General features: G+C 40.7%; 1 protein-coding gene across 1 annotated transcript; it reads left to right on the top strand.

Annotated features, from left to right (window-relative positions):
• Nucleotides 1-107: 107 nt before the first annotated feature.
• Nucleotides 108-13,380, top strand: LOC144649567 (uncharacterized). Its single transcript, XM_078509078.1, has 7 exons — nt 108-551; nt 2,784-3,511; nt 4,190-4,392; nt 5,547-5,877; nt 6,412-7,160; nt 7,711-7,917; nt 8,312-13,380. The coding sequence occupies exons 1-7, from the start codon at nt 466-468 to the stop codon at nt 11,576-11,578; spliced, it is 5,571 nt and encodes a 1,856-aa protein (XP_078365204.1). The 5' UTR covers nt 108-465; the 3' UTR covers nt 11,579-13,380.
• The last annotated feature ends 918 nt before the right edge of the window (nt 13,381-14,298 follow it).

Raw genomic sequence — 14,298 nt, 5'->3', positions numbered from 1 at the left:
CTTTGATCTAAAACATTCGAGAAACCTCCCTTTGTCTCGAACTTTTACTCAAGGGAGGAGGAGTATATTGTGAGCAAAACAATTCCACAGAATGGATCCGGTCCACGGCCGGAAAATTCTGTGACTGTTTTGTGGATTGGGAAGGATTAAAGTTTTTTTTTTTTGCGATTCTATCTGAAGTATGCTAATTTCACTCCTTGGATCTGATTGACTGCCACACGCTGGTTTCATATCGTGGCGATTTACATGTCACATTCCTTGGGATCCGAGAACGCCACTGTTCTTAGACAAGAACAAACGTTCCTGACATATTGTTGCCGTTGTGTCCACAGTATTGGACCATGTAATAACTGTTGTTTGACACTGATCTCAGCTGAGTTGAGATGCTTGCTGTTGTGTGACATGGTCTGAAAAGCACCAGCGTGTATCGAGGTGTCGATTGAAAATCAATCAAATAGCAGCAACATGGGGTGTTGTGTGTCGAGAGGGAAGGCCGTTCGTGGTTCTTCAAACGATGATCTTGAGGCAGGACAACAAAATCCGACATTAAGGTATGGAAAGAGTGAATTTTTCAGCGATCGAAGATCTTTAATTATCTTTTTGCAAGTGTCAATGTTTAGTCTCTTAAAACATAACCAAGGGTACTTTAGTTTATTATAATGGCGTTATTTTTATTTCTTGTTTTAAGCTTATAAAGCTTACATGCAAGGCTACAAGGATCTAAAATGAGAATCAAGAATTTTGATCGGGCTATCCGGTCATCATAAGCGAAATTCCTTTGAAAACCGCAAGCTAGCAGGATGTCGAGTGTTTTGCTTCGTTATGATCGCATTCACGATGAAGGAGACGCTGTAAATTAGGTCAATATAAGCTTACTAAATAGCTCAGATTAGCTGTAATATTCCTTGTCAAAACTTTAGATAATAACGTGTTCAAATAAGGGGTGTATTTTGTTTTCATTTCTGCGATTCTAAGCGAATAAAATATAGAAGGAGTGATTGAAGGGAAGGCTAGCCGATTTATAATATTCAAGCTCACAAAATGATAATAGAAAACATATGCATGTATCATTTGTACAGACAATTGCAATCGGGTTGATGGATTAAATATTGATGCTGCACTGAATAATTAAGTGTCGGTTAAATTTAGTGACGACCTGAATTTTAGTTATCATATCTTAACGACTTGTATAGTGCAAGTTATATTATATAATTATAAAAATTTGCTCTGGTAAGAAAATTTATTTTAAATTTTTGTTATTAGGTAATAACCATATTTTCTCAATGTATAGTGAGCCTTTTTGAACATACATGTAAATGTGAAATACATTTTAATCACTCACTTGTCATCTATTTTGTAACAAAACTGCTGGCTTTATGTCAGACCTTTTAAGATGTTACCATAGTAACAAGAATTGTTCCCAGTGAATGCTTGCAGACACTGGAAATGAATGAAGTCTTCCTCAGGCAAGTCACAAATAAAGACTACCGTATATACCAATTGAAGATCAAAAACCACACCAAAAAAAAAGCTTGTGGCATGGCCGGTATTGTGTTATCAATGGCAAATTATCATAAAATTAGGTAGAAATGCGCATAGAGAGAAGCGACAACTATATGAGCACTACTACTCGAGTTATCACTCCTTCTCATCACTAGTCATGTTAACATAACCCTGGCGCTGATGAACTATAAGTAGTTCTACAGTTTAGGCAAAGTCTGCACACGAGCTTAGTGACCGTGGCCCATCAGGCTAGAACTTTTCCTGCTTTCTATAACATGAAGCGACTAGGAGTATTTATACTCCACCCTAGATGGGATACCCAACCCCAAAAACGAAACGGAGCTCACGACAAAATCATGAGACTTGAGAGGTCTGTAATAGTTCAGCCCCCAGCATTTAATTCGCTGGTACACATTTGTACACCTGAGTGAAGAAAGGCACTATGAGAGTTAAGTGTCTTACCCAAGAACACAACGCAGCGCCCCAGCCAGGGCTCAAACCCAGACCACTCGATCTGGAGTCCGGTGCACTAACCAGTAGGCCACCATGTCTCTCTAGTTCTACAGTGTAGTTCTTCCAAATTATTAGGACTAGAATGGGCACTTGTGATTTGTTGGTCACTACCACCCTCTCCCAGTTAATGCTAAAATAATGGTAATAAACAAATGCCCAATTGAAAAAAATAAAAAAAATTCTCCAGGTCCGAGAAAGGTAGTTAAGAGCTGCTTTCAATTTTTGAAAACTTAAGGTGGCTCCCCTTTTGACACCAGGTGGCTTTTGAAAACTTAAGGTGGCTTTTCACACCCCTCCGGTGACATACCTAACATGTTCATATATTTATCATTGATTGGGCATTCTTATGATAACACCATTTTTAATTAGCATCAGGGCAGTGGAAAACACAATCGCTGTAATCTGTCACCAACCACCTTAAGTTAAAGTCTTTGACCGAGTCAAGTGGCCCATACGGCCACAGCTAATCCTGGTTTCCGTAGCATTAAGCGACTAGGAGTATTGCTACTTCCCCCTGGATGGGATGCTATTCCATCGCAGGGTTACCCCCCAACAGTGGAGAGAGGCACAGTGAGAGTTCTTGCCCAAGAACACAATGCGATGCCCCGGCCAGGCGCTTGAACCCGGGCCGTTTGACTTGGAGTCGAGCGCACTAACCATTAGGCCACACTGCACCTCACAATAACACCAACCTCTTTAAGGACACTTACATGCATGGGCTTTGTAGAAGGTTTTTGACCTTTCTCTTCTTTTCAAACTCCACTTAGTGATAAAGAAGCAAGCAACACATCTTTGCCCCTAGCAGGAGATTCTCTAGAACAACAGAGGGCACCATCAGCTCAGGAACTGGAAGCATCATCTGAAGATTTTCATCTTTCTCTGCCACAGTACGAAACTCCCGAACACGAACTGCATCAAAAGGCAGTCCCTGGATCAAGCAATTCCCTTGATGAGCTTTGTGGAAGGAAAAAGAATAAATCACACAAAGAGGAAGTCCGGTTCTCGAAGCTTAGTAAAAAGTTTTTTGGAAAAAAGGATAAGGAGGATTCTGGACATGAAGATGAAATTTCAAAATCCACTGAGAATATTCCAAATGGGAAAAAAACAACAGTAGAGGAAAATGACGTTGATATTGAAATTTGTCCAATAGATCATGTGCCAGACAATGACGAGCCAGATATCGATATTTATCCCCTTGATGAAGAACCACATGCTGCAGCTGATCTTGTAGACAATCATCTTTCTAATGGCTTAAACAGCAAAGACAGTTTGTCAGTTCCAGAAGCTAAAAGTGGTAAAAATGACATAAATGGTAACCAAGGTGTAGAGACTGGAGCACTTAATCATGCTGATGTTGGAGGGGTTGTAACATCAACAGAGAACCTGCTTGTCTCAGATGATGATCTGTATCAACAGGTTTTATCTGGAAACATGGACATTACAATTCCTAACACAGCCAAGATAGTGAGAATATTCACCAGTTCCACATTCACAGGTAACCAGCAGTTTTAATAGCTTAAGAAGTCTTCAGAAAACAACATAAAAAGTTACTATCTACAGTTCAACTCAAGCTTTTTGATTTCATAAAATCCTTTTTGTGGTTTATTTTTAAAACTGTCTTAAATTTTCACACTTGAAAAAGTCTCATGCATCTTCTTATTCCTCTGTATCCGGCTGGGGATTCATTAAGGTCTGGCGCAGGTAGGCATCAGGGTTTTGCACCCAGGCAAAGTGGCAGCAAGGCCCACCACCCTCTTTGGTAAACTACAATCCGTTCAGATGTTGAAAACAGCCGTGCAAAGTCATGTTCACAGCTGGTCAATTTGCCTGGTGCCAGGCCCTTGATGAAACCCCTAAACAGATCATGTTTCAAAGAAGTAATCAACCCTCAGGAAAGTCACTTGCCTTATTTCCTCACTTTAACACCCAGGCTGATCTGTATTTGGTCCTAATATTCTGTGATACAACTTTGTTATTGGCAAAAGAAATCTAATAATGTCACCCTCTTTTACTTAACCCTTTTGATTGGCAGTATTATGAAGAGGGCCTAGCTGATTTGAAGGGGGTACTTGTTCAATGAGGGGAGATTGATCAAAGGGAAGGAACTTAATAAAGGAAATAAAATATTATGAATAACATTTTAATTTCGTGAATGTTTTAAACTCATTTACAGATACAAGAGTTGAGCGCAATGCACTGATGAGCAGAGTTTACCCTAAACTGAGAGATTTTTGTCATGAAAAAGGTTACGAGTTCCAAGTGGTGGACATGCGCTGGGGCGTGCGGGATCCATGCACAGATGATCACATGATCAGTGAAATTTCTCTAAAAGAGCTCCATGCCTGCCAAGAGCTTTCTACTGGCCCTAACTTTGTGGTAAGTAGCCTGCATGAACAGACCCTGCTCTCTGTGGGGTACATTCCTCCCCCGCATGAGAGAGACATGCAAGGTTCTGATTGAAAAATTCCACTCTGATCAAGTAGCTCAGTTGTTGCACAGTTTTCAATTGTTGCATGAAAGAGCAGTCAAGCCTCAACTGCCAATCAATCTTCTGGCCACCTTTCTATAACTAGAAGTGTAATGGACACCTTTCTACACTGGGCAGGATGGTTTGTCCCGACAATACACCGATCCATACATTTTACTCTATCGATACTCTAATTGAACCTCCCTACATGCAACTCTCCACAAAGGCCAGTTAAACATTCTGCCCCAGGGCCATTGTAGACCCCTAAGCAGGAAAAGAATTGAGTTTTTAAGAAGACATTGCTTTCTCATACTACAGTTTGAACTAAATGGATCATTCTTTTGTCCCTTTTCCAGAAATGCATTGATAGAATTTTTCACCTGCTTGCTAAGAAAATCAACATAAATTTCTGCAAATATATATTATAGATGATAAGAATGCTAACTTTCAAGTTAGATCTCTTTCAGGAATAATACAATTGAGAGAGTTTATTGTTTTGGATAATTTGAGGGTTGTACTGATAGTTGCAAATGTTTTGATATAACATTTCAGGACAGTGTGCCTAGCTGTTTCATTAAGAGAAATTTGAACACAGATTTTGTTAGCACATTCTTGACAGCTACCTGTTATATGTGTTGATGACATGTGACAACTGCAGGTGTTTGGGAGGGCATTGAAACTACCGTTGACATAATTACTGGTACTTAAACACTATTCGCATCTTGCATATAATCTCCGAGTTGTCTCCGTCCACCTCTGCTTCCTGGTCTCTGTTTACTGCAATGTGTCCTGTGTGTTATTGAGGAATGTGTACCTTTTGCCCCTTTGTAATAATTATTAATATGTTATTAGGGTTATATTGTGTGGATTTGCAAATTTGGAAGTTTCATTGACAACTACTTTTGACAGAGGTTGCAGGTGACCATGACAATCAGTGACAGAAAAAACTACAAAGGAATATATCCTGCAGTACTCTGAAATATGTGTCATCAGTAACTTCTGTGAAATTGGCCAAGCCTTTTAAGATTTACGGCCCTTATCAAAATTTTAAATTAATTTGCAGACATTTCTGAGTCAGAAGTATGGCTATCGTCCATTCCCACACAGCATTCTTGCCACCGAGTTTGACTCCTTGTCTGCTGCAATCGAAGATCAAGATGACAAACAGCTCTTACAAGACTGGTTCAAACTTGACAACAATGCCATTCCACCAGAGTATGTTCTTCAACCAATCAGCAATCAGTTTACAGACTACGTTGATCCTCCCAGTACCGAGGCCAAACAACAAGCCCTAAAAGACTGGTGGGATGTATTCCTACAACTACAGAATGCTTTAAGGAAGGCAGCTGTGAAAGCGCTGACCAAAGAGGCAGCTCACAAGTACCTACAGTCAGGTACATTCCATGGCCCTTTAACTTCAGCTGTCCTTAAGTAAAAAAAAAAAAAAAAAAAAAACAAAAATTATTATTTTTTACTTCATATGCACTTTAAATACCACCCATCTCTTAAGTTTGCAAAGTAAAAGCAGTTTTTTAAAACATTTTACCTTCTTGGCCAACCCTTTAAATTGTGACCAGCAAGTTTTCTTACTACAAGGGAATACCCCAAAAATGCTCACTTTTCAAAAACCTGCTTTGTATCAATAACATTTTGTTGCATTAGCTGATGGAGTGGAGGGGGGGGGGGGGGGGGGGGGGGGGGGGGGGGGAACCCCCGGGGGAGGGATAACCAACTACATGTAGATACTGGGGATAGGTGATCTGGCTGTACCCCCCTCCAAAAAAAAGGAAAAAGAAAACTACACACTGTAGGTGCCCTGTTCAATCGTTTGTACAGTAAGTGTAAGAATGTATACATGAATATGTAAAACGGTAATTTCTCAGACAAATACCATCAAGGGCTAATTGTTTTTACCGTTCCTCTTCTAGACACAGAGGAAGAGATAAAGCAGGGAATTCTACAAGGCAACTCTCCAAACTCACACACGTTTTGGTTTCAACGTAACATCACGGATCTGAAGGATAATGTCAAAAATAACGGTGCTGCCAAATATGTGGACATTGAAGAGGTCCCGCACAAACTGTGTGGCAAAGGAGAAACGAAAGGACTGGACAAATCTGCCAAGACACTTCTGAAATCTCTAAAGGAAAAGCAAATTCCCAAAGTACTTGGCAAGGGCAACATACTTTGCTACAACATCAAGTGGGGAGAGAAAGGGGTTGATACTCACTCAAATGCAGAACATGCTCAATATATTGACAAACTTTGTGAAGATTTCCTCAAGAAGATGAAAGACAGCATTGACAAAGCTATTCAGGAGAGGAAAAACCCCAGACTGGACGACAAGCTATTTGAAGAAGTTGCACAGCATGCAGTGTGCTGCAGGAGATTTTGTTCCTCTTCTTGTATTCAAAGTGAAACACTGGATCGTATTAAGAGTTACATTACTGGGCAAAGCAATTCTCCCTTGGTTGTTCATGGGCAGCAAGGATTTGGTAAGACCTGGTTAGTTGCCATGGCAGCTAACAAAAGTCATTCATGGGTTGGTTCTGAGGTAGCAGTTGTTGTACGATTCCTTGGAACTACTCATCAGTCATCTAAAGTTCACTCACTTTTGCAAAGTATCTGCCAGCAGCTATGTGTGGTTTTTAAAGTTGATTCCAAGAATGTCCCACAGGTTTGTTAGTTTTATTACTTGCAATAAAGCACTTTCGTAATCCTGCGCAAAATTGAACCCTTTTCTTGGCTCAAAGTAAACTTTGATTTGCTAAACACACACCAATAACTAGCACACATAAATTAACGTACTGCTTGAATGGTTACTCACTAAGCTTTCATCAACCGAGCTCAAAGTTAAAACTACCGTTTACTGTAGGTTTGACAAAGAGAGTTACCAAGAAAAAGTCTTTATCTTGAGTAACTTGCACACAATCTCATCCATGTGTTAAATTCCTTTTTGCTTTCTTTCAAAACATTTTTTTTTTTTTGGGGGGGGGGGGGGCAAACCGTTTTCACCTAAACCGTTTTGGGTAGAATGTTTGGGTGCCAAAATGTGTAAACAACTACGACAACAATCCAATTTGTCTCGATATACACTGTTTATGTAAAACGGGTTATGAGAAACCCACTTCAATAAAGAGGTTGCTTTAAAGTATGATATTGTGGAAACGTTTAAACTTCAGAATTTGACATGCATACAGCCTAATGAAACTGAACGTCCCTTATAGGACTATCAAAATCTGGTGAAAGAATTCCACAATCTTCTTCAAAAGGCCTCAGCGTCCCAGCCGTTGGTAATATTTCTTGACTCACTGGACCAACTTCGCAGTTATAACATCAGGCGCGAGTTGTCATGGTTACCAAGTAAACTGCCTGCACATGTCAAGATTGTTCTCACTTGTTTGACAGGAGACCAGGCCTCTTCCTCCCTCGAGGTACGTACAGTAGAATGTAATCTGACTTCTTGAGTTGTCAGAAGAAGAAGCAATGCAAAATGTTCGATAGTAAACTGTGTGAGTAATAGGTTTGGGTGACAAGACTGATACACAACTTGATTAATGTCCGCGAAAATATTCCTCAAGTTGTGTTTGTATTATTCATGTAACGGTTTTACGTCACGGCAACACCATGGAAACAAGCTGGTAATGTTAAAGCCCTTCCACTAAAACTGTTACAAAAAAAATTTTGGCGCATCTTGCGTTGCTGATACCCATTTTAACACTTTTCTCACGTACCAGTTTAATTGCGGTTTTAAAACATTGTGTTTTTCATTCTAAAAGAATTTAGTAGTTTTACTTGTTCTTAGTTCTATTGTACTTATTATTTCAGGGCATTCTTGCTGACGAGGATCAGTTTCTAGAAGTCCCAGATTTAACTGATGGCGAAGCAGTGGATATCCTTAAGCTGTGGTTTAGTGACAACCACAGGAAGCTGAACGAATTACAAGAAAATGTTCTTTTAAAGCAAGTTTCAAACTGTCGATCTCAGCTTTACTTAAAGCTTGCCCTTGAGCAGGCTATTCAGTGGAAGTCATATACAGTTTTGGAAGAAGCAGGTCTAGGTTCATCAGTTCGTCAGATGATCATCTCCTTGTTTGAACGTTTAGAGATCAAATACGGGAAAGAGTTGTTGCAGCACACTCTGGCATACATCACAGCGTCCAGAAGAGGCATAAGTGAGGCAGAACTGGATGATGTTTTGTCCTGCGATGATGTGGTGCTGGAAAAAGTATTTTCCAACTGGACTCCGCCTATTCGGCGTGTACCTCCCTCTCTCTGGGTCCGAATTAAAGCTGATATTGGCCCCTTTCTTGCTGTGCACGTTGAAAATGGCGTTCGTCTGATCACGTGGGCCCACCAGCAGTTTCATGACGTTGCCATGGAGAGGTACCTGTTTTCGGATGAGAAGGAACTTCGCCGCTGTCACTCAGAGTTGGCTGATTATTTTATTGGTCGCTGGACACAAGGTGCCAAGAAAGGTGACGGGAAGGGGATCGTGAAGGACCGCCATGTTTCTCCACAGCCACTGCAGTTCAGCAATAATGTGTTCAACTACAGAAAGTTAAAGGAACTGCCTTTTCATTTGTTGAAGTCGGATGATTTTGAAAGGCTCAAGCAGAGTGCCCTGTGCAACTATGAGTTTCTTTTAGTTAAACTGAAAGGAACATCAGTTCATGACGTTATTGATGATTTCATCGAAGCTCTTGCCGTCAAACCGGACGAACCAGATTTGAAGCTTGTTTACGAGACATTGCAACTTTCGATGGAGGCCTTAAACATGTCTGCCGATCAGTTATCCTCCCAACTCATTGGACGTCTCGCCTCCTCTCGATCACCTTCTCCCTTCATTGCACGCTTGCTACGTCAGGCTCATCACCCTTCCAATCCAGCATTAATCCCCAACATCCGTTGTCTTGTACGACCAGGAGGAAGACTGGTGCACTCACTGCCAGGTCTACATGGGTCTTTCGTTCTCAGCCAGGATGGCTGCAAAGCTGTGAATGGATCAGATGACCAGCTGATTACCCTCTGGAATGTCAGGAGCGGGCAAAGTGAGAAAACTTTAGATACGTCCAAACCAATTGGCTGTGTCGACTTCTGTCTTGATGAACAGTTTGCTATTGCTTCGTGTCAGGGATCTCTTCAGTTTTGGAACCTTGACAAAGCACAAATGGTCTGGGAAATTCCCAGTACAGAAACACCTGCTCCAATCGCAGTAGCAGGAATTCGTGACACATTAGTTGCTATTTTAGACAATGTAATCAAGTTTGTGAACCTGAGTGATGGAACGCTCACCAGAGATTTTGTGGATAAGAAGTTCCTCCATGACAGAATTGCTGGACAAGGAGATAGTGTTGCCCTCGCTAGTTCCACCGCAGGCTACTTCAGAATTTATGATCTCAAAACAAAGGACATTCGTCTGTCCATCCAGGCTTTTGGAAAAGATTCGGACGACTTTGTCAGCAACGTGATTCTCACTCCATTTAATGGAGGCCAGCTCATTGTCTCTTCAGAGAAGTCCTGTGGTGTGCGAGTGTTTGAGTTGAACACAGGAAAGTGCCTTCACGTCCTAGGACCAGATATTCTGTACCCTGCTGTGACCACGAATGGGCGCCACATGTTGTGTACCAACAGCTGCAACGACATCGCAATCTGGAACTTGGAAACAGCAGTCAAGGAGAAGCAAATGCTAAAACATCCGCCGACTACCGCCATTGTGAGAGTTTCGTGCGTGGATTTGAAGATGGCTGTGACAGTGTCAGACGACCTAATGGCACGTGTGTGGGACTTGGAACCCCAGGGAGGTTCTGAAGTCAGCTTTGAAGACAACAAGGATAGCAATAGCATCCAGCAGCTTGTACTGATCAAGAGCAGTGTTCAGAAGCAGGTCATCACCAAATCCAAGACCCCTGGTCCTATCTGTGTATGGAACTTGGGTTCATGTCAGATCATTCGAACCTTGAACAACACCAATGCAGATGAAATTCTGGTTGTTGATGATACTCGTGCTGTTATTCGTTCCGGGACGAAGCTTGCTATAATTGACCTTCAAGAAGGAAAACTCATCAAGCACATGAGATCTGACTTCCCAGCCAAGACGGATAAAGTTCATCGCCATGCAAGCTCACTGTATAAGCGTCGTGACCTGGCTTTGCGATTGGCTGAGAGTCCAAGAGTGGCAGCTGGATCAGCGAGTTTGAAATTCAGTGATTGTGCTTTGGTTGGCACAACACATGTGCTAATCCTCTCTAAAGATCGTTTGTATCTCAAACTGGCTTCTCTTGAAACCGGAGAGCTTGTTGCCAAGCTTAAAAGTGGTCTAGAAGCTATCATTGAAACGGTTATGGTCAGTGGCAATGGCTTGGTTGCAGTATGTTCATGTGAAAATGCACCACTTATTGTCTGGGACTTGAGAGAGAAAGCCAAGCGATACAAGCTTGAAATCAGCGGTCACTACCCACGTTTGACAACTGCTGATATAAGCTTTAATGGCCACTACCTTGTTGATGTTATGAAGTTGGACAAGACGCACAAGTCTGTGGTCACGTGGGATCTTGAGACGGGCAAAGTCAAGCACATCATTGGTCAGGGGATGAATGTGTGGAAGGTGGTGTCATCCTCGCTAAGTATGCGCATGGTTGTGGCGGGAAGAATTGGCACCAACGAGACCTTACGAGTGTACGACTTGGTCACAGGTGAATTTTACCACCAACTGAATGGGCACACGGAACCTGTAAAAGGGGTCTGCCTGTCCAGAGATGGGAAACGAGCCCTGACCTACGTTCCCTTTGCTGTTCGCGATCGCACTGTTCGCATATGGGACTTACTTTCTGGTACACTTCTTGCTTCCTTTACCCCAGATCTTCCCGTTTCCAACTGCATCTTGACAGATGATGGGGACCAGGTTGTCATGGTAATTAACAGATCTCGCCCAATCGTATCTCTGGCCTTGTCGCATGAGGTTGGCTCACGTGAGCTGTCAGTTGATGTTTCTAATCCTTACTTCAGTCACCCGACCCTGCACGGAGCCGTGTTTGATATGAGTGAGGAGCTTAAGTGGGATGATGATGATGGTGAAAGTGAGATTGATGTGTGACATCGTTTGTCACGGGGATGTTCTTTGTACATATACCACAGACAAAGCTGACTTACAAACGTCCCAGTAAAGACATTCAGAGTTATTCAAGTCTTTTACTCTAAGCATCAAACCTTGCCTCCATTGACTTTGCGCCTAGGAGAAAATACTAACAGTCTGTACATGTTGCATAGTTTGGTTTGCAATAAATGGTGAGCAATGACTGATAGTAAAAGGCTCAGCAAACTTCGAAGGCGAGTTGGAAGACACTTGCCTCGAGGCTGTTGTTTAGGTTTACTACGTCTGTGTGGAGTTATGGAGGAACAAGTATTTATCAATCTGACCCATTTTAACATGTTAATAGGTGGTGACTTGTTTATGCATGTTATTTAAAACCTTACTTAGTGTTTTATATACAGGTATTTTGTAAGGTGGTTTTTACATTTGGTTTCAATTTTAAGTACAGCGGCTACCGGGATTCTGTTGTGCTTAAAAAGGAAGTAGAATTTAGTAGTTAGATCTAAAAAAAAATTACATAATTTTTGAGAAGGCGGTTGACTTGACTTTTCTGTATACCCGCCTCAGGGAATTTTTGTTTGTTTGTTTGTTTTTCATTTCACCACTTTTCTCAAAATTTGTTTTGTATTTTGAAATGATCGAAGATCAAGAAATATAAACTTGAGATACATTTAAAGAAAAAGAAAAATGGATTGGTTCAAGTCAAGCATAATGGCCGAATCAAGTGACAACGAGAGCTGACGGATTCGACTTTTGTTCTCGTTTGTTCCGGCCTAAAGGAATTGGTTAGTGAAAAGGTGAATAAGACGGCCTTGAAAAGCAATATGCTACTTCATTAACTAAGTTAGTATTACGTCTCTCTACCAACTGTTTGCCGCGACATCTTTTGCCTCTAACGCACAGCTTTTACAATGGTGCATTTTTAGCTTTTAAAGGTCGTCAAAAAATTGACTAAATGTAAGAAATAATGATGTTGTATGTTTCAACAATGATTTAATGATATTTAATTTCTATAGAGATAAGAATTTTACTTTTTAAATTATTGTCGAATGAATTGACTGTTGTAAAAAGAAAAGTTTAATGTATATGCTTAAGTATTGTAAAGATTTTTCAGGAAACTGAGAAAAATGGATTTTGTTACCCGGTGAAATGTGCAGCCGGGAATAGCATGGTTTTTAAAGTATATATTTGTTAGTTCTTACATGTCTTGCTAGGTGTCTTAATTGCATGCGTACTTTTGTCTACGAAAAATTTTTATAACAGAAAAACGATGGGTATAACTTTTAATATTGATTTTTTAAAATGATTTTAATGACCGTAAAGCCCTGGTCAGACGATCTCAACATTCTGATCAAACATCTTTCAACATTTTTGCCACAGTTGTACTGGTGCTAGCTAAACGAACGCTACACGTTGGACAATTTTACGTGGCTTATCACATTTTTAAACGCGTTGGCCGAATCGCACTATTGTCCGCCGGTTTAGATAAATGTTCTAACAAATAAGTCAAACGGCTCCTGTCAAAAGTTTCACCCAACAATGTTGGATGATGTTTGGAACAGAAGGATAGGATTGTTCAACGAGGGCTTAGTAAACACCAAGCTTGATCTGTTTACAATGTAAATGCATAAAAAGGGAATCGTTTTGTAGAATATTGTATCAGGGGGTTTGAGACATTAGGGTTTCTAATTTTACATGTAGTTTTTAACTAGGGTTTGTAAAATGCTTCTGTCAAAAGTACGTTTTCCAACATGATTAGTATTTGTATTTTTCTGGCCAAGTTTTAATAAATTATAATAAAGTGATGTGAAGTTGTTTTCTTCGATGTTGGTAAGACTTCCGTGTTAATTTTTCCGAGTACAACGATTTACCGTAAACAAAAGTAGCTGGATCGCTTACAAAAGAGACACGCATTAAATAATACAAACACTCCTGAGATATCTTACCCCTTTACAAACTGTCATTACAAACGGCCGATGTGAAACGACAGGGAAAATACCCTTAACCAATCAAAGGTCGAGGAAAAAACGTGGAACCGGGTGGTAAGCGTAGGAAAAACACAACTTCATCTTTTTGTCAATCGTTTCTTTTGATTTTATTGACCTCTTTCGTGTTTTCCAGCGACCTGCTTAGAAAAAAACTGTAGTTACTTTGAGAAGTAACGTAAAGACTGAATGAGAGCCTAGTGGCCCATCCCAGTTTCGGTAGCTTGAGGCGACTAAGAGTATTTCTATTCCCCCTTGGATCAGTGGAATGCTAGTACATCGCAGGGTTACCCCAGGCATTAAAGTCGCCGTTACCCACTTATTTCACCGCGGTCAAACGTCTCAGGCAGCTTTTCTTTCTATTTCGGGGAATTTTGTACATATTAAAGTGTTAGTATGGGCAAGAATCGATAAAATAGTTGCTGAACGTAAACATATTCCCATTTCCTCAGGTAAAAGAGTCTTTGTAAAATTTAAATGTTCCGCATCCGCACCAAAGTGCTTTGACAAAATGGCGACGACAAGTCCGCATTGCGCTATTTTCAAACAAGTAGAACTTTTTTAGTAAAGCTCCAAAAAACTTAGCAAATCGTCAGGATACAGGTAATGTACCAATCTTTGTACTGTGAAAATTAAAACCTTATCTTTGAAGTACTTTTCTTGTTTTTTACGTATTTCTGTCGTTTGACCGCGGTCGACCCACTTATACACCTGGGTGCAAAAGAACACAACACAATG

Source organism: Oculina patagonica, chromosome 4 (genome assembly GCF_052425735.1).
Source record: "Oculina patagonica isolate OP01 chromosome 4, crgOcupat, whole genome shotgun sequence".
NCBI classification, from domain to species: Eukaryota; Metazoa; Cnidaria; class Anthozoa; order Scleractinia; family Oculinidae; genus Oculina; species Oculina patagonica.
Note: the sequence above shows the minus strand (reverse complement) of the source record. Positions and strands in the feature narration are given on the sequence as shown.

Excerpts from the sequence above, each read along its gene's own strand:
- LOC144649567 (XM_078509078.1), top strand. The coding sequence starts at position 466 with ATGGGGTGTTGTGTGTCGAGAGGGAAGGCCGTTCGTGGTTCTTCAAAC. Across the intron at positions 4,393-5,546 it reads CTACTGGCCCTAACTTTGTG|ACATTTCTGAGTCAGAAGTA; the intron begins GTAAGTAGCCTG and ends ATTAATTTGCAG. Across the intron at positions 5,878-6,411 it reads TCACAAGTACCTACAGTCAG|ACACAGAGGAAGAGATAAAG; the intron begins GTACATTCCATG and ends TTCCTCTTCTAG.